Source organism: Ambystoma mexicanum, chromosome 2p (genome assembly GCF_040938575.1).
Source record: "Ambystoma mexicanum isolate Mex_15411 chromosome 2p, UKY_AmexF1_1, whole genome shotgun sequence".
Classification (NCBI taxonomy): Eukaryota; Metazoa; Chordata; class Amphibia; order Caudata; family Ambystomatidae; genus Ambystoma; species Ambystoma mexicanum.
The window spans coordinates 60971645-60991404 of NC_090923.1; the positions used below are offsets into that span (position 1 = coordinate 60971645).

General features: G+C 48.6%; 1 protein-coding gene across 2 annotated transcripts in view; it reads right to left on the minus strand.

The window, feature by feature from the left end:
* The window catches only part of TADA3 (transcriptional adaptor 3), a 184461-nt gene that overhangs the window by 61466 nt on the left and 103235 nt on the right, over nucleotides 1-19760 (minus strand). For both annotated transcript variants that reach the window (XM_069643254.1, XM_069643255.1), the window contains exon 8: nucleotides 12264-12449. In XM_069643254.1, coding sequence (XP_069499355.1) covers nucleotides 12264-12449 — 186 coding nt within the window. The remainder of the gene's footprint in view (nucleotides 1-12263; nucleotides 12450-19760) is intronic.

Consider the following 19760-nt stretch of genomic DNA (forward strand, 5'->3'; position numbering starts at 1 on the left):
CCTTTTTAAGAAACTCTCTAGACCCTGTGGGGCTGAACGTGGGGAAGGGAGTTGTTATGTAGGCCATTCTTACATTTCCTTTGAGACACTATTTTCCTTTTGTATTCCCTTAACACATTTGTCATTTTGAGAAGGAGGGCAAGGTTAGGTTTTCTTAGTAAGGTCTTTTTATTTTGACTAGACTGACTTGGACTTGTTTGTTATTTGTTTAATGGTCGAGACTACTCCCATACTAGGGTTAGTTCCAGGTAGGAATTCTACCAACCTAACCAAAATACTAAATAGTTCGAAACTTGTATCCATTGTGCCCGTCTAGTGCTCAATACCATGCTTTCCGTACATAACCCAGAACGGGTGAAGGGTGACTCCAGAAAGGGCAGAGGCGATACGCAGAACGCTGATGCCAAAGACAGTGAGAGAGATGCAGCAGTTTCTAGGCCTCCAATTATTGCAGAGCATGGGTTCACTATAGCACATAAACAAGACCTTTGTTAAGCAGACTCAAAGAAGCACAGAAGGGGAATGGCAAGTTGGTATGGACACGAAATTACTGATATATTTGAAGAGCAGAAGAAAGCAATATGCACAGCTCCAGTAGTCGGGATTCCAGACTACAGTGAAAAACTGTGTTCTCACACTCCAACGGAGTGAGAATGACTGCGGTATTCAAACAGAAGACTACCCTAGGACACACGCCCTTGGCTTATTATAGTGGACGCTGTAAGAAAAGCATGGTATCATCAGTAAGACACAAGCGGCCACAGTTCAAGGGTGTTTATCGAACTTCAGAAAAGTGTTGGAAAAATGCCCATCTAATCTTAAATCTATAGATGGGAGCAAGCTACGACCATCAACAAATAACACAGTCCTAGTGGTGTCTTGTCATAATAAAAGGGCCTATACTAATAAACCTATTGCCAATCCTTAAATACAAATAGTGGGGGAAACAATGTTATGAAAAAGAAAGAAGCGTTCACAAAATGATATGTCAGGATGTTCAGGCCGTTGGCCTCCATTCTCCATGTTTTTAGCACGGGACAAGGTGGTACACTCGAGCATAGCACAGTCTCTGGCTTCTCTAGCATGAGGATACAGGTCAATCATTAGCATCAAGGCCTTCCATGCCCAGGTCTCTTTGCCTTTCAGAGTCTCTTCATTCAGGGAGCCTGATGCAACAAACAAGATGTTATTTTCCTCTTTCAGATTTTCAGAAGTACTACATTTCTTAGAAAATTCACTTTCACCTAGAATCCCCCTCAGCTGTGCTCAGATCCTCTCAACACAATGTTCGTAAATTATGTATGCATCCAATTTCTCGCATGATATTCTTTCAGGCATCACTTTCTATGGTGATTCACTGTTCACCCCGGATCCCCCTCAGTCGGGCTCAGATCTCGCATACCCCTCAGTCGGGCTCAGATCTCGCATACCCCTCAGTCGGGCTCAGATCTCGCATACCCCTCAGTCAGGCTCAGATCTCGCATACCCCTCAGTCAGGCTCAGATCTCGCATACCCCTCAGTCAGGCTCAGATCTCGCATACCCCTCAAGTCGGGCTGAGATCTCGCATACCCCTCAGTCGGGCTCAGATCTCGCATACCCCTCAGTCGGGCTCAGATCTGCCCCAGATCTCAGATCCGCCTCAGTCGGGCTCAGATCCTTTTTCAAACACAATGTTCAATTAGTCTCCCTCCGCCGGGGCTCAGACCAACTTCATACACTTTTTCATCAACTAATGAAGACTTTCAAATGTGCACAGGATTTTGCTTTACCCGTTGCAGGACCACTTCGATTTCACAATTCTTTCACACTTCACATTTGCCACCTTTCAGCTGGATACCCAACAGAGACTTTCGAATGAGCACCCACGTGGCGACGGACCACTCCATTTGCGGTATCATATCTTGCCTACAAAGTTCAATCACTCATCTGTTTAATTGTGTTTGCGTCGCTTGCCATATACGCTTCAAACACTGTTTTCTTCAGTTTTCACTATACAATGTTGACGCTTGCAACCTTGGCTTCAACACACCAGTCTGGTATCGTCTCTCCAACTCACCAGCTGTGCAGACTTTGCTGGCGCTGCTTTGTTGTAGGAGTCAAGGACAGTACCACAGCGGCAAACGATTTTCCCCGCCTTGACTATAGACGCGGCAGAGCCCGAGGAACCTCCCCCACACACACAATGCAGGATTGTTCAGCCTTGATTCCTGGTCTTAATTTCATAAAAATGCAAGAAAGGAAAACAATCTTTCGTTTGAAAGGTTAATGTCACTTCCCATCCTCTCCGGTCTTGCCGACTTTCACCTTGTATTAAACTTCCATCTTGGAACTGCTGCTTCTGTGTGCGCTTTGCTTTGCTCAGAGTGTGCTTTCGTGCTCTGCTTTTTATCTGTGTGGGGAAGTGTGATGGAAGTCAGGTGTGTAATGATCAGTAGTTGTCTGACATTGGGACATGTCAGGTATACGGCTCGGGTGTTCCGTTTTCCCTCACAGTGAGCTGTCCGTGAATGTTATTGTTGGGAAAGGGCGGATGGGGAGGGGAAGTGAGCTCCCAAGTATCCTACTAGGTAGGAAGAGGTAAAGGTGTTACAGTGAAGGGTATACTGCGTCTCACCATCCGGTGTCCCACTTCCACAAGACCCCTCACCCAGGTGATCCTCCCACACTGGTCCACCCCCAGGAACTGGATCAAAAAGAGATGGCCATGTTCTGGCCACCTGGATGACAGATCCCCAGGACTAGCAGGTGAGACACCTTCAGGTTTCTCACAACGCTTAGACCCAATAATGAGTTGACATTACCCTTGTGAGCAAGGTCTGGCTGCTGCCGCGTTTGGGGTAGAGAAGTCAGCAAGTATTACTATGGGGCATAGTACCACACTAAGTGTAGCACACCCTTTTTGCAATCCTCGATAGGCCCAAGGGTACGATAACTAACCAGAGAGCTTCCTGATGCGAGGTGATTATCTCGAATCCAGCAATCAAAAAAGTAAGATGCAGGACTGTAAACCCAGCAACATTTGTAGCAGAACCAGATGAGGAAGGAAACTAGATGCACAACTGTTAGGGAGAATGTTCATTTCTGTGATAATTCCCTTTAGCCTTAGAGACCCCCAGCTCTTTTGCTGGACTCATGTCTTTAAAAATTTAACTGAGTGAGTGGGACTTTTTTCTCACTCTCTCATGTGTTTTTTCTGACTAGAATTTCTGTGTTCTTTATTGTTTAATGGAGTCTGGTAAATTCCATAGGCATCTGCGTTTTGCATTGTGACACACATCACCTTTTGTGCAGTGCCACTGAGAAATCCCTTGGACTTTTCTTAATTTTTAACTATATTTTCTTGGATGAACTACTGCTCAAGAATAGTAAGATGACTCCTGTCTTACTTTTCTTTTGTGGCTCCAGCACACACCACCCTACGAGTGCTGGGGGGTAACATAGTAACTCCTTTTTCCCACTTCTCATGTAATATTCTGTTACACTAACTGACTTATTCTGTTATACTAACTGACTTGAATGGCTGGTGGCAGTGGATTCTTTTTTACTACCTTGTGCCTTCAGGCTGATACCCCAGCTGCAGTACAGCACCCATGGGTGACCATTTTCCCCAAATGGACCAGGACTTCTTTTTTCGCCATTTCTTGTCAGTTAGTTCCTTCTGGTTTTTACTCTGTTTGAATCGGGTTTGAGTCCTTTGGGTATTTTGCCTTTGCCGGCCTTCAGTGCTGAAGCACGCCCAGGCTCCAGTGTGTCTGGAAGGGCAGGATGTCAAGGAGGGTCCCGATACTGCTCTGTCCTTTGTATCTAGGTGTGCCTCAGTGAGACCAGCTCTGATTGGCCGGTAAACCAGCCACCATGCTGGGTGATTGACAGCCTAGGGCTGTGAATAAATGGGAACTTGCTTAAAAGGTGAAGTTTTTGGGGATAGAGACAGAGTCGACCACTGGAGGACAACATCCGAAGTAGAAGTGGCGAGATGCCAGCAGCACACACCTTGAACGCAAAGTGAAGCTCTGCAGCCGTGCAGACCCCATTTTCGTATCGACTGGGAAGACCCGTACGAGACTACTTCCTCCCTTCGGCTGGTGGGACCAACTAGCCTTGAGACAAGCTTCATTTTGGCACAACCCCCCGACTCGCACTGACTTTCCTAAGCTGCAGAATCCCAATGCCCGGGGACTCCTGACCCAGTGTCATAAATCCCCAAAGTATCTTATGAAAAGGATACGGTAACCAAAAAGGATACAATTGATAGGGGTCTTCCGGATCCTTGAATTCACACGATTTGATAGAAGTGATGTCAATTTAGACCTTCCAAATGATACAGCTCTCTGACTGGTAAAACAGGCAGAGAGAAGGATCACTGGAAAGGGCGTGGGAGAGTATTAGGAAGGCAGCCTAGGAAAAATAAAGCATAATCAGAAACTATCTCAACTAACCTCTCTGATAGAATGGCAATAATCCAAATTCCAACACTAACCTGTAGGCTTAGAACTGGAATATTCACCAAAGTCAATGAAGAAATCCAGGAAAAAAAACAACGACAAAGGAGGGAAGGTTAGTAAGGGAGACTTATCCCGAACGGCACGAGGCTCTCGCTAGATACCGGGTTGGTGCACCACGGGATAGCGTCCATAGCTCTGTGCACAGACACCTTCAAAAAAATGTTGTAGATACACCTTCCTTTCCCACCAGGAACAGAACAAAATTGAAATGAGTCCACCATTTCCTCACAGGTTCAAATCAACCACGTGCTGGATACACGCAGACTAAGTACATGTAGCCATGACAGCCACGCTTGAAGAGTTCCAGCGTCCGCGTGTGATTTTACACGCGAACCAAGTACACGCAGCCAGGACAGCCGCGCTTGAAGAGTTCCAGAGTTCGCGTGGGATTGAAAGCGGAAACTTACACGCGGACAGGAAAACCGCATACAAATGAAACAGGAACCCGCGTGTGAGAAGACACGCTAACAAAACCTGCTGAAGGCAGATACAGGAGATCGCGTGTGAAGGAACACGTCGAAGGCCAAGGAAGCAACTGACGGGATGCGAGGACGCAGATGAAAAGTTCAGCTACCAAGATGCCAAATTGTTCAATCAGAAGCAGCGAGCCACGTATCCATGCTGCTTATGAACATTCTGCCGTAAAACACGTGACTAACCTGAATCACGTGAATTCAACGACGTGAATAATGCAGACGTCGTTTTCCTGGTAATACATCAAACAACCTCCATCTCGAATAAAACGGTCTAGCAGTTCTATGAGCATAACCCGTTCTGCGTACAGACGGAGTTCCAGATCCAGAGGTAAAATGTCCAGTATGCATGACACCCGGAAGTGCGAATCTGGGCGAAACTTTGTAGGCAGCCATAGGACCCTATAGAAGCAAGAAATCTTCATCCAGAGTCCCCTCACCAAAGTCCAGGACCGAGAGATCAAGCAACGTCTAACCAGAGCTGTTCGTTCTGCTTTGGCGCACAGAAAAGGGTGACAAAAACCACAAAAGGCTGCTGAATCCAGGAGAATCCATTGCTGGAGAGTCCCTCTCTCTCGAGTGCTGCTGCAATAGCCTGCCAGGTGTCCTCCCTTTAGTCACCACGACCAAGGACCAGGAACAAGGGGCTGCTCCACTGCAACAGGAAAGCATCCAGCTGCAACAAATTCTTCAGTTCTCAGCTACTGTGGGACTTGGGCACTGGTGTAACAGGGGCCCCCCGCAGCACAGGGGCCCCGCCAGCACATGTCCTGCGAGGGGGGGGGCCCCACTTGCAGAAAAAAAACTCCAATTCCATGACATGGAAGACCCTAGGCTAGAGGCTCCCATGTCATGGGGTGGAGGGGAGCCCTATGACTTCAAAGAGAAATAGTTTCCATTATGGTTCGGTCCTTAAAGGAAATTAGTTTTTAATGAAGTCAGAGTGACTTCAAAAAGAAACAATGGGGCTCATTCTGACCATGCCGGTTGACTCCGGACCGGCATATTACAAGTCTGCCTGCCAGGGCCGCCATGCCAGACAGGTCTGACCCAGCCGGGCACAGCGGCCACAGTTGTCAGACCCGTCACGGAAGCACCGGCACTGTTAACAATGGTGCCGGTGCTTCTGTGTCCCCATTCCCGAATGGAGATTAACGAAATTACCGGTGCCCGACTTCCCGTAATTTTTTAGGGGTCCGGCGGCAACGCGCCATTAGCACCAGCATAGTTACCGCCGGACCCGTAATGAGCCCCAATTTCTTTTTAAAGTAATAGGGCTCCCCTCAACCCCATGACGTTTGCGTGTCTGAGTGTATGGTGAAAGGGTGCACATTTAAATGTATGGATGGCTGAGTGTGCGTGTGTGTATATGGTGAATGGTGTATGTGCTTGTGTTCAGGGGCGCAACCAAACCTACATTTCGGGGGGCTAACCCTTCAAATGTTGGGAGACGCGCTAACTTCACGGGCGATGGGGAGGGGCAAACCTATTTGTGTGGGGCCATCCAACTTCTTTACGCATTTTAATGAGACTATTCAACTGCAGCTTCAATGTTACAAGCAGTTAACTCTCTCCTTTAAGTCTGAAAGTACCCACTTATGGACTGCTGTGAGAATGAGCAGTCTCCTGTTCCCACTTTACCCTTCCAATCACTCCCCTGGCATGCAAGTACTAAACCCACATCACTATTTCAAATGCCCATGTCTAAAAAATTTGGCATTTGCATGAAGGTACTAACAGTGAAATGCTTTATGTTGGTAATTGCTGGGCCCTTGTTAACAGTGAAACCCAGGTGCCATTTAACATCTGTGTCCCATTGTGTCCAGCAACTGCTCTAAAGGTCAGCCAGGTAGAGTCAACATAGCCCAAAATTTCACGGGGGGAGTGATGAAGCCCAGTCAACTCAATGGTGTTGCGTCACTGCTTGTGTTTAATGCCTCGATTACTTATTGGCAATCTTCATTACTCCTAGCCCTATTCTTCCTCATCCCAGAACTTAGGTATGAGGCAGTACTTGTGTATGAGGCAGTCTGCCTCATACACAAGTACTGGGATACGGTAGAGGTACATGGAGGTAATGCCTGACTTAGCTACCTGCAATCTTCATTACTCCTAGTCCCACTCTTCCTCGTCCCAGTACTTATGAGGCAAGGAGCCTCATACGTAGGCTCTGGGACAAGGAAGAGAGACGTGGAGGTAATTCTGGGCCAAGCAGCTGATTTTGGAGGTTGGGGTAGGGTGTGGGCGGGAGAGTGGATGTGCAGGGAGGCAGGATTGTGCCATAAATCCTAATAGTTGTCCATGTCCAAGCAAAGCAGGCATGATATGTGGTATTAGTGGCTAGAGAGGTTTTTGGGTGCATCCAGTCTAGTCATTCCTCAGTTTGGTATGACTTTCTTTAACTAGACATTTCTGATAAAGCAGTCCTGGTAAGTGTAATTACCTGGCTAGATTAGCATTTGGGAGCTGCCAGTCTAGCCATTTCCTACTTTGGCACTGTATATTTTCTGGGCATCTGTGATAACATAACATGATAGAAGTCATTTATAACTTGTTTGTACACAAGTGTTTCTAGGCACGACAAGACAAGGGAAGGAATATAGAGGGAGGACAAGACAACCGATCTTACTAGGCCTATTGTCATTCAGATCGTGCAAGTGCGAGGGCGAGAAGTGCAAGGGAGAAAGGGAGTGGGAAATGCAAGGGAGATGGGAGGGGAAAACAAGGCAGCAATGCTCCGAGTGAGTGCAGCCAGGGCAGCGCGGCTATGTGTAGTATAAGGAGAACAAGGGACTGCAGGGTTACAGTTACAGCCCCTAAGTGCATGGTAGGCTCGGAGACAGTGCAAGGGTGACCGATCAAGAAAGAGCTTGGACTCAGAGAGACTCTGAGGGTAGCCAAGCAACCAGTTGGTACAGCAGACCGGTAGGTCAGCAGGAGAGGGAGAGAGAGAAAACAGGAGAAGAGGAACATTTTGAGCTGCTTCCGAAATTTCAGGTAGTCCGGCTCAAGTGTGAGAGGGGCAGGGAGGCCATTCCAGAGGGAGGCACGAGCAGAGGGGAGAGAGATCTATCCCCACTCTCTGCCTGGAGAAGCGTCTAACCCTTAGAGAGTTGGAGGTAGCCGAGTCAAGGGCTTGAGAAGGAAGGTATTTTGGAAGAGAGCGTTGGATGTAGTGCGTGCTCCAGCTCCAGAAAGCCTTGTGGACAATGCAAAGGGTCTTGAACTTGATCCTTGCAGCCACTGGGAGCCAATGGAGAGATTTCAGGACTGGAGAGATACGATCCCTGGGCTTGAGGCCAAGGATAAGTCCTGCAGTCCTGTTCTGGATTAGTTGCAGATGACGGAGAGTAGAGGAAGGCAGATTGAGACAGAGCCTGTTGCAGTAGTCCAGCCTAGAGAGAACCAGGGCTCTGGAGACAGTGAGCTTCTGGTTGAGTGAGAAAAGGAAGAGTCCCTTTGAGGAGGAGCAGCTGGTAGTGGAACTTCTTGGTAACGTCCGAGATGTGAGGAGAGAAAGAGAGAGTGACGTTGAAGAGGACACCAAGGTTTTTTGCCTCGCAGGAAGGCAAAGGAAGAGGGCCCAAGGCGGGCGGCCGCAGAGAGAAGGAAAGCAGGAGCAGGGGCCCCAATGAGAAGGCTCTCCGTCTTACTGGCATTAAGGCAGAGATCGTTGGAGGTGCACCAATCCTGAATCGTGGATAGACAGTCAGGAATGAGCGAGAGAGGACAGGAGGCCGAGTGGAGCCTGAAGGAAAGCGGAGTCATCCTCATAACACTGAAAGTTAGAGGAGAAGGTAGAGATCAGGTGGGCCAAAGTTACCAAGTAGAGGTTGAAAAACCAGGGTGAGAGGATAGAGCCCTGGGGAACGCCACAGGTGGAGAGAAGTGGCGGTGAGAAAGGGACCAAGAAGGACCTGGGAGGGAAGGGGTGGTCCAAGAGGAATGATGTCAGTCACTCCAGGGCCTGATCCGTGATGCCCAGATTCTCACGGGGGTCGGTGATTAATATGGCGTGGTTGATCGAGTCGAAAGCAGGGGAAAGAAGGAGGATGAGGGCAGTAGCAATGCTGGCATAAAGGTTAGGGAGCAGATCTTCACAGGTGTTCAGGAGAGCGGTTTCATAGCCTCTGGCAGCTCTGCAGCCAGATCGATAGTCACAGAGACAACCATCAGATTCAGTGTAGAGAGTAAGCTGGGAGATGGCAAGCGTTTCCAAGAGATTGCCCAGGAAAGGGGTGATGGAGATTGCGCAATAGTTTTCTGGGTAGGTAGGATCGGCAGACGGCTTTGTGAATAATGGTTGCACAAGGGCGTGCTTAAGGGGAGAGAGGAATGTTCCAGTGGCAAAAGAGTAATTAAAGAAATCAGCCAAGGCTGGAGCGAGGGTGTCAATATGGTACTTGATGCTTCTGGAGGAGCAGGGGAGCACCTGTTTGGATGACACTTTCATAGATTGACTTGTCTAGAAAACTCGTCAGGTGTTTTCAGAGAGAAAGAGGAAAAAGGAGGAGAGGTAGAGATGGTCAAAGGGGGCCGAGAGAGGAAGAGGAGATCGAGGACAGGATGTCCTGAGATTTAGCAGAGAAGTGAGAGGCCAGAGCTGTACAGAGAGCCTGGGTGGGAACAGGAGGGGTAGAGACGCAACAGGATTAACCAGTTCCTTGCAGATTTTAAAGAGTTCCACCATGTCATCGGAAGCCATGGAGACGCAGGCTTTAATCTGTGATTGCGTCGACTGGCAGGGGCGTTGCTAGGGGGGGGGCTAAGGGAGCTATAGCCCCTGATATTTTGGTTGTAGCCCCGGATAGAATCTCAGGAGCTACAGCCAAAAGACTAGCTAGCCCCCAGTCCCCACAGTTCCAACATCAGCTTAGCCCCTGGTCTTTTCCAGACCTAGCAACTCCCCTGTCGACTGGCATTTTAGTGCAACCATTCTGGGTATGTCTAAATGTGGCCCTGCATGCTTTACTGTAATGTTATTACGTGTCTACACTGGTCAACATTGTGCAGCCAGTTCGACATGTTTTCATTGTGACATGGCATTTTTAATAGCAAAGCATTAATGTTGCTGTGCAGTGTTGGTGACTTGAATTTATTGGATTGGTGTTACCCTACAAAACAACTGTGGCTTCATACCCAATTTTTCTCAGAAAGTGTGCTGTATATTGCATTAAAACAAATATGTATATCTTTCTCCTAATGCAGTGTGCAGCAAACCCCTTCAGCAGCACGTTTGTGCGTATTGCGCAAGCGTGATAATCTAGGCTGGCCCAGAGTGTGGCACGACCCGTGATTTGTTGCCGAGTTTGGGAGTAGGGGCTCAACATGGCTCGCAGGGGGGGGCCCCCACATTTTGGGTTACAGCTACCTTTTGCAATTGTGGTGCTTCCTAGCTTGTGGCGTACCATTATAACCCCTTTTGAGTTGACGTCAACTTACTTGCACTGGCCTTCCAGCTTGTGCTTCTTCAAGATGGCTCCTCTTGAGCTGCTGTGATCTTCTACTCAACTACTGATTTTATGTAAAGCATTTTATAAGAAGAGCATCAGAACTTTGAACTAGTCCATTGACTTTGGGTGTCCTGGCTCCCTAAAAGCCCCCTTCTGAACAGATTGGCTTTGACAGTGCTTGTTCCCTCACAGGTTTTAAATTGTTGACCACGATTATTGCTGGGATAAAAGACTGCCAAGATCCCTCTGGAAGAATCCAACTGTTTTTCTAAGAACAAAGTATGCTCTGATCCGACTAACTTCGACTCTGCCTTCCAAGCAAAAGACCTCACCTTTTCTGCAGGTTTCTCCCATTCATTCTCAGTCTAGCTGTCACTCACACAGCAGGGTGGCTGTCCTCCAAGGACAGCCAGCCAATCACCTTTGGGTGCATTCATGTAACCAGGGGGATTAAGCGCAGGGAGTATCGTGCACCTCCCTCACTTCCTGCCCTGCCAGACACGCTGCAGCCAAAGGCGGGCTTCAGCAGTGAACCCCACCAAAGACAAAATGAACAAAAGGACCAAACCTGGGCTGGGGCGCAGAAATCTCAAGAAGGACCTTTCCAACAAGAAATGGCAAAAAAGAAGACCAGGCCATTTTGGCAAAATGGGCACCCATGGGTGCTTTACTGCAGCTGCAATAGAAGAAACTAGACAAAGGGGATACTAAGTAACCCCTCCAGCACCCTATTGTAAGATAGTGTGTGCTGGGTAGTTACAAAATGTAAGTAAAGTCAAATTCACTTCACTGTTCTTAGAAACAGTAGTTTATCCAAGAGAAGGTATTTAAAACTCTGGGAAATCTGAAAGACTTCCCTGTGCCACTGCACTGAAGGTGCTGTGTGACACAATGTAAACAGATGATGCCTATGGATGTTGTCAGACTCCAAAACCAAAAGAAACAGCGTTCAAATTAATGAAAAATACATGAGAGTGGGGAAAAGGTCTCACTCTCTTCAGGATAAAAATTAAAGAAAGTTCTTAAATCCAGCAAAAGGAGTTGGGGGTCTCTAAGGTAGAAGTGAATTCACCCATTTCTGAGAATTCTCCCTACGAGGACTTTTTTGTTCCTGGGTCTGAAATGCATCTTTAAGTGTTGCTCAAGCGGGTCACGATTCTTTGGAAGCCGTGCGCTGAGAAGGAATTATTCTTTTCCACTCCCTCCCCCCATGGTTTGAGAATAAATTTCATTTTCACATTGTATTAATTTTAGCGCTATATCCTGAGGGCCAGAATTAATGTGTCGTACCATTGTCTGCCTTATGGGTGTCGCGGTTAATGGCGTCTAGATCCCTTAACTATGTGCGTTATGTCCTGACCGCAAGGTTTAAGCCACATATTATATAACCGATGTGGGACATGACTTTAGTACACTATGCCGGCGCATAGGGTATTTTACCTGCTTTGGTTCCCTATGCCACCTTCCTGTTAATTTATGATGGGCGCCATTCTGAAATTCTGAAATAGTGGACCCATATTTAGGCTGTGGGGCGAGGTGAGTGATTTTAGACCTCCGTTTTTATAAAATGCTCTGTATTTTCTTTTAATACTGTATTATTTTCTAGTACCTATTTGACCTGACTGAGACCTATATGTGTAACAGGTTAGTCCGTTACTACGGTCAGATGTTGTAGATCTTTCGTTATACTACAACTGCCTTAACAGACTTTCAACGATGTAAACAATGAATGGACATGGATCATATTCCAATATTAAAATTCCTACACAACATACAGAAAACACCCATCAGGGCACCCAGACTTTCTAGCATTCCCCATGCTTTCCTTACCTGAGCAATTCCTGCTTTTTGGCCCGATTATGCGCACTGAGGGCTTTAAGCTCTGCCTGCCGCTTGCGAAGTTCAGCCAAAACCTCGTCCTCCGAATCCTCAGCAGGCCTGTCCTCGGACTCGAGCAAGCCCTGAGAAATCAGCTCCTCCTTAATACGGCCTTCCAAAGACTTGGTGTGCGGGACACTGAAAGATGGAAAGGTTACGTTATTACACTACTATCTAGCACAAACAACATTCAAAAAACTATTTATGATGCAAGAAAAAACAAAATAGTTATATGCCTCTAACTGTGGTTCTCTCGGGAGATTATCTTTCATTTACTTTTAAACAAAAAGGTGGCGTCTTGCCACATACATTCTTTCTCTTGATATCTATTTCATCAAGAGTACCTACTTTAACATGCTTTATATTGTTGAAGAAAAAGACTGCTATGTGCTAGCTTGAAGTCAGTTAGCAAATCGAGAAGCAACAGCAATTAACGAGTTCACATAGTTTTTTAATACTTTAGCCAATGTTATGAATGCAATTGTGACCCAACTCATTACATTATTCATGACAAGGGTTTTCATTCAGTGTTGCTTTTTTATTCAATATATATGCAACTCTTATTGTGATAAGTGAAACAAAACTGTTACTTTCTTACCTGGCAACGTTCTTTTGATGGGAGGTTCCGACAACGTATTCCACATCTATGACAGGTAATCATCACAGCTGTGCTGCTTCGGAAAATTGTCGCGTCTGCGTCCATGACATCGATATGCTGTCCTCGAGGACCTCCATCGAGCTGACGTCATCGGATGTTATAAGTAGGACGCACAACGCCCGTAGCCTCAGTTGTTTTTTCCCCCAGAACGTGTGGCACCAATCTTCTGCCATTATAACTACAGAAAGCCTTGCGGAAACGTAAGCTGCAATCGCGTAAAAAAATTCTGTAGAGGGGCAGGCTGGGAGGGTACGATGTGGAATACGTCGCCGGAACATCCCATCGAAAGAACGTTACCAGGTAAAAAAGTAACTTGTTCTTAGAGGGGATTGTTTCCTCTGACGTATTCCACATCTATGACAGACTCCCAAAGCAGTACCAACTTATGGAAGTGGGAAAAGAATTTAGAATTTTAGAATGCCCAAATAAATTGCAGAATAGAGGACCGCCTTGCCAAAGGCCAAATCTTGCCATGGATGGAATCCAGGGAGTAGTGCCTTACAAAAGTATAGACAGAGGCCCATGTGGCTACTTCACAAATGTTACAAATGGGAACACCCCTCTGCAGAGCAGTAGAGGCAGCCACACCCCTGGTAGAATGGGCCCGTAAGCCTACCGGAGGGTCCTTACCCGCCAGGCAGTAACATTCAGAAATTGTCAAGATAATCCATCTAGACAAAGTCTGCTTATTAACAGCTTGTCCCAAACGCCTTCCAGCGTGTCCTACAAAGAGCTGATCGTCCACTCTGACCCGGGACATGCGTGAGATGTAGAAACTTCCAACCTATGGAGCCTCTCCTCTTCCTTACCAGGATGCGGAGGAGGATAGAAAACCGGAAGAATGACCTTCTGGCTTAAATTAAATTCCGACACCACTTTCGGAAGAAAAGAGGGACGAACCCTAAGGACATCCCTGTCCTTATGGAACACCGTGAAAGGTGGCTTAGCGGATTGTGCCTGCAACTCACTCACTCTGCAGGCAAAAGTAACCACAACTAAATACATTTTTAAAGGTCAACAGTCTCAAAGGACAAGAATGTAAAGGCTCAAACGGAGCTCCCATTAGGAATTTTAGAACCAGGTTGAAATCCCAACCGAGGACCTGGAAAGGTGACGGTGGGAACACATTTGGCAGCCCTTTCAGAAACTGAGAAATCAAAGGAATCTTAAAATAAGAACACTCCTCAGACGAGCGCTTCAATATGGACAGCACCGCCAGGTAACCTTTAATGGTACCCACTTGCAGGCCCTTGTGGGCTAACAAAAGCAAAAAAGACAGAACCACAGGAATGGCACATGAAAAAAGACCCACATTCTTAACCCTGCACCAGTCACAGAACTTTCTCCAATGGCAACGGTACAGGGACTTGGTTGCAGGCCTTCTGGCCGAAAGCAACACCTCCATCACGTCTTCAGGGAGGTCCCAATCCTTATACCTCAACCTTTCGGAAGCCAAGCATGAAGGTTGAGGGACTGGACCTCTGGATGGAGAACCTGACCCCCCTCCCGTGAGAGCAGATCGTCTCGGTAGGGAAGATGGCGTAGAGGGCAGATGGACATGTCGAGAAGGTCCGGGTACCACGTTCTCCTGGCCCATGCCGGAGCAATGACAAACATTCGGGAAACAAACCTCCGTAGCACTTGCAGAATTACTGGGACTGGAGGAAACGCATACAGCAGTGGGAAGGACCACTCCACTACGAACGCGTCTCCTAAGGCTCCACTTGGAGGAAATTCCCGCGAGCAGAATCTTTCGCACTTTCGGTTGACACTGGTGGCAAAGAGATCCACTTGTGGGGTCCCCCAAAAAGCCACGATCTCCATGAGAATTTCCTGAGCCAGCTCCCACTCGTGAGAGATCGCGCTCTGCCTGCTCAGAGCATCCGCCGCCTCGTTTTCGTCTCCGGCCAGATGAACTGCCGAGATCGAAATTTCCTGCTGGATGGCCCAGAACCAGAGCTGCATCGCCTCTCTGCACAGAGGGAGAGACCCTGCACCCCACTTTTTGTTGAGGTAATGCATGGCCACTGTATTGTCCGTCAGAATCAGGACATTCTTCCCCCGCACAGACAGCAGAAAAGCCTTCAGGGCTAGCATGACGGCCCTCAGCTCCAACAGATATATATATGGAGTCTGGACTCCGACGGAGACCAACGACCGTGGACTGTCAACTCATTGGCATGAGCTCCCCATCCCGTGAGGGATGCGTCCATCACAATCGTCACCTCTGGCCAGGGTAGCCAAAATGGAGCCCCCTTCATCAGATTGCCTTCGACGGCCCACCACAGAAGATACTGGGCGACCGAGGGCGGCAGCTGACCGTGATCTGACATCCTGCAGGAGGACTGTGACCACTAGATTACTGTAACGCCCTTTACATAGGGACAACCAAACAAATCATCAATAGAATTCAAGTGCTCCAAAATAATGCACTTAGAGCAGCCTTAAGCATCCCGAGAAGAGCACATATATCAGAAATAAGCCGTAAACACAAATGGCTCTCTACTCAAGAAAAAATCAACCTTAAATCTGCCTCCATCATCCATAAATGCTTAAACAAAGCCCTCCAGCTACCTCTCAGAACGCTTCAATAGGAAGAATCCGTCCAGACCTACAAGGACAGTCAGCTCTAACTGCCTCCTAGTGCCCAGATTTAAATTTACCACTATTGGAGGTTCCAGCTTCCCAGTCAAGGCAGCTCAGTTATGGAACGCCCTACCTCCTGCACTTAGATCCGACCAAACGTTCAACAACTTCACCTTACCTAACTTCAGAAAGAATACCATAAAATGGCTCACAGAGAATGCAACATAAATGGCACTCTACCTCTCGCACCTCCACTTGCACTCTACCTTTTTATCTTGCTCGCCATTGATTTGATTGTTTGGTGGCGCTATATCTGCACTTGTACTTGTCTCACCTGTAGAGACAAAAACTGCCTACTCTGTAACTTGCGTGTTCTGTAACTTGTAACTTCTGTAACCAAGCTGTAAACCTCCTCGTCTCTTGCGCCCTGCTACCTCAGGGTCCGGTGCGCATAACAAATAAACAAACAAACAAACAAACTGTATCTTGAGAGCCCACTGCGGAGATCTCATCCGCAGCCTGGCCTCTGGCACCAGGAGAATGCAGGATGCCATGAGGCCGAGCAACCTCAAGAACTCGAACGCCAGGAGACTCTGGGCATGTTGAAGCTTGTGAGTAGGCCTCACCTGGGGAGAGAAACACAGCCCCAGGGATGTGTCGAGCACTGATTTAATGTACTGGAGCCGCTGGGTAGGTGTCAAATGGGACTTCTTTAAGTTGAGGGAGAAGCCCAGCCTGTGAAGGGAGTGGCAGGTGACCGACAGATGATCCAGGACTTGCTCGGGAGAGTGGGCCCTGATCAACCAATCGTCCAGGTAGGGATAAACCCGAATCCCCCCTTTCCTGAGATATGCTGTCACCACCACCATGAGCTTGGTGAAGACCCTCGGGGCGGAGGTCAATCCGAACGGCAAGACCCGAAACTGAAAATGCGAGTCACCAAATGCAAACCTCAGGTACTTCTTGTTCTTGGCATGAATCGGCACATGAAAGTAAGCGTCCTTGAGGTCCAGAGACACCATCCAGTCCTGAAGTTGAAGGGCCTGGAGGACTTGAGAGTAACCATCTTGAACTTGTCCTTCCTGAGGAGCTTGTTCAAACCACGCAAGTCCATGATGGGTCTGAATCCTTCGTCTTTTTCCGGGATCAAAAAATATGGGGAATACCATCCCTTGTTCCTCTCCGCTACAGGCACCAGTTCTATGGCACCTTTCTCCAGCAGGGATTTGATTTCCTGCGCAAGGAGCAGATCCGGACTGTTCAAAGAGATTCCCTGGTGGATTGTCGTGAGGCCTCTGCCGGAAAGGACGACAGTTGCCGTTGGCTATGATCTCCAGAACCCACACATCTGAAGTAATGGCAGGCCATTCTACAAGATGCTGTGCCAGCCTTCCCCCAACCGGCGAACCATGGGACATGGCCTCATGACTGAGCTGAAGCAGCTGCGGCAGTGCCTGAGGGTAAAGAGGCAACTGTTCGAGCGGCCTTGGCACCTCGAGTACCCTCTGTTCCACCTCTGGTACTCCTACGTTGGCCCCTTTGACTTACAACTCTATCTTTGTTAGATCAAGGGGAGCTGCATCGAAAGGAACCTCCCCTCCATTGCTGTCCCCTAGGAAGAAAAGGCGGAGGTTGGCAGACTGCAGCGCTCAACGACTTTGCTGCAGCCTTTGAGGTCTGCAACCTCTCAACGCTCTAGTCAGCCTTGCTGCCAAAAAGATGTTCACCATCAAAGGGCATGTTGAGAAGCAGGACTTGTACATCAGGAGCAAACCCCGACTTCCGCAACCACGCAAATCTGCACATCACGGTGCTCGCCGCCATGGACCGGCTAACACAGTCTGCCACGTCCAGACCCGATTGAACGGATTCACACATGGCATCCTTGCCATCCTGAACAAGGGCAAGAAAGCCCGTTCCTCCCCTTCGGGAATATGTTCAGCTGCCAACGAAACACAATTCCACAGATTGTGAGTGAAACGTGCTAAGGCACACACGGAGGTGGCTGCTTTCAAAGCTATATCCCCTGAAGAAAAGACTTTCTTCGCCCATCCGTCAAAACGTTTGTCGCCCCTATCAGGAGGGATAGTAGGGTACGACGCCTGCTTTGCTGGGGCTGCAACAGCCTGCACCACCAAACTCTCCGGAGTAGGGTGCATGGACAAGTAGCGGGGGTCGCCACTTGCTGGGCGGTACTTTTTCAGCAACGACTAACCCACTGCCGGGAGACTTTAGGGAGCAGTCCAAGCCGCCACCACCCTTCTTTGCAAGGCCATATGGAATGGCAGTAACGGGTCAGTAGGTGGACCTTGGTCCAAGATATTGGTCAGATCATCCTGCAGAAAATCCACTGGTGGCGCAGACCACCTCAAGTACTCAGTCACCCTCGATATGAGCCGTCGGTATGAAGACTCGGCGTGCGTGCCAGGCTCAGGCCTGCCGAACTCAACCTCCAGAGAGGTGTCCAGACCACTGGCGTCGTGCAAAGACTGACGCAGATCTTCCATCTGGCTATGACCAGACAATAGGTCGTCAGGAATCTCATCAGGAACCAAACCTTCCTCAGACCCTTCCTCCACCTCAGAAATATAATCCAGAGGCTGGAACAAATCCCTGGAAGAGGGCACAGAAAAAGGATCAAATACAGGCCTCACTGACTTCTTCAGGGCCTTCCTCTAAGATTCAACTGATGCGCGGGGTACCTCCGGTAAAGCCTCCACAAAAGGAATCGTCGACGGAATCGGCGTTGATGTCAAGCGTGGCACCGACGACTTCGACACAAGCCACGAGGGTGAAGCCCAGAGCGTGTCCTTCGACGGCCTCGGCGCCGATGGCATCGATGACTTCCTCGGAGGCAGAGCCTCGACAGAGTCCTTCAACCGATATGGCGCAGATAGCGTCAACGTCTTCTCACAGGTTCCGCCAGTCTCAAGGGCGTCGAGGACCGGGACCTGGAGCGGGCATGGCTAGAGCGATCCACCTTGTCCGATCAGGACCTCGACGGCTCCCGATGATCGCGCCGAAGGCGTGCGAGCGGCGTCCCTACCACTTTCCCTGCCGGCTTCCTTCGAAGGCACGGACGGAATAGACCCCTGCAATTGTAAAATTGCCATCATCTCCGTACGAAACGCCTCCCATTCCGCAGGAGAGGAATGCTTGTTGGGATAAGCAACCCGCCGTCTGGCAGAGTCCTCGGACGAGGACGGGGAAGGCAACCGGTGACGGCGCTTCCGCGAGTGCCTCGAAGAGGCAGAGGAATGGCGGGAACCACTCTGGGACCGAGACCCCCCTGGACTTAGCACGACGTCTCGGAGAGTCGCCTCTCGAATCGTCGATCGAAAGCCCCGCGGATTTCGACTTTCGGGCTTTGGAAACCCTACTTACAGAAAGCTTCTTCCGCTTCCGCAAGGCCTTTGACGTTAACAACTGACAATCGTCACAGTCATCAGTGGCGCTGTCCTCGCCGAGGCACCAGAGGCAGACGTCGTGCGGGTCCGTAATTGACATCTTGGAACCACAGTCCCGACACTTCTTGAATCCCGACCGCGGGGTAGAAGAAGACGAAGATATGATATCTTCACAAAACACCAAGTTCGAAGAACCGAAAGAATCCGAAGAACCGAAGGCGCGCCGAGATCACCGAAGCGAACACGTTCACAGAAAAAACGGAACTGAGGCTATGGGCGTCGTGCGTCCTACTTATAACATCTGATGACGTCAGCTCGACGGAGGCCCTCGAGGACAGCGTTTCGACGTCAGATGCAGAAAGGTTTCCGAAGCAGCACCCTCAGTGCAGTGACACAGGGATGTCTTTTTAGACTGCCAAAAGGTTTAAATAAGTTCTCTGGGATAAACTACTGTTTTCCAGAGAATGTAAGGTTAAATTGACTACTAGTCTTTTTAAATTCCTAGACCCAGCACACACCATCTTCCTATAGAGTGCTGGAGGGGTTATCTAGTATCCCGTGTCTAGAAACTCATGTAGCAGTCAAATGCTACCCTTTCCTATCCCAATGGCTGGTGGCAGTGGTTTTACAATGAGCTACCATGATTTTTCCCGACCGCCAACACCGGTAGCTAAAAATCGCGGAAGAAATGTTTTTCAAGATGGCGCCTTAATCTCCTTCATTTAAAAGGGTCCCGGTCTTCTTTTTTCACCAATTCTTTTTGGAAAGGTCCTTCTAGTTTTTCTCTCTGCGCGCCAA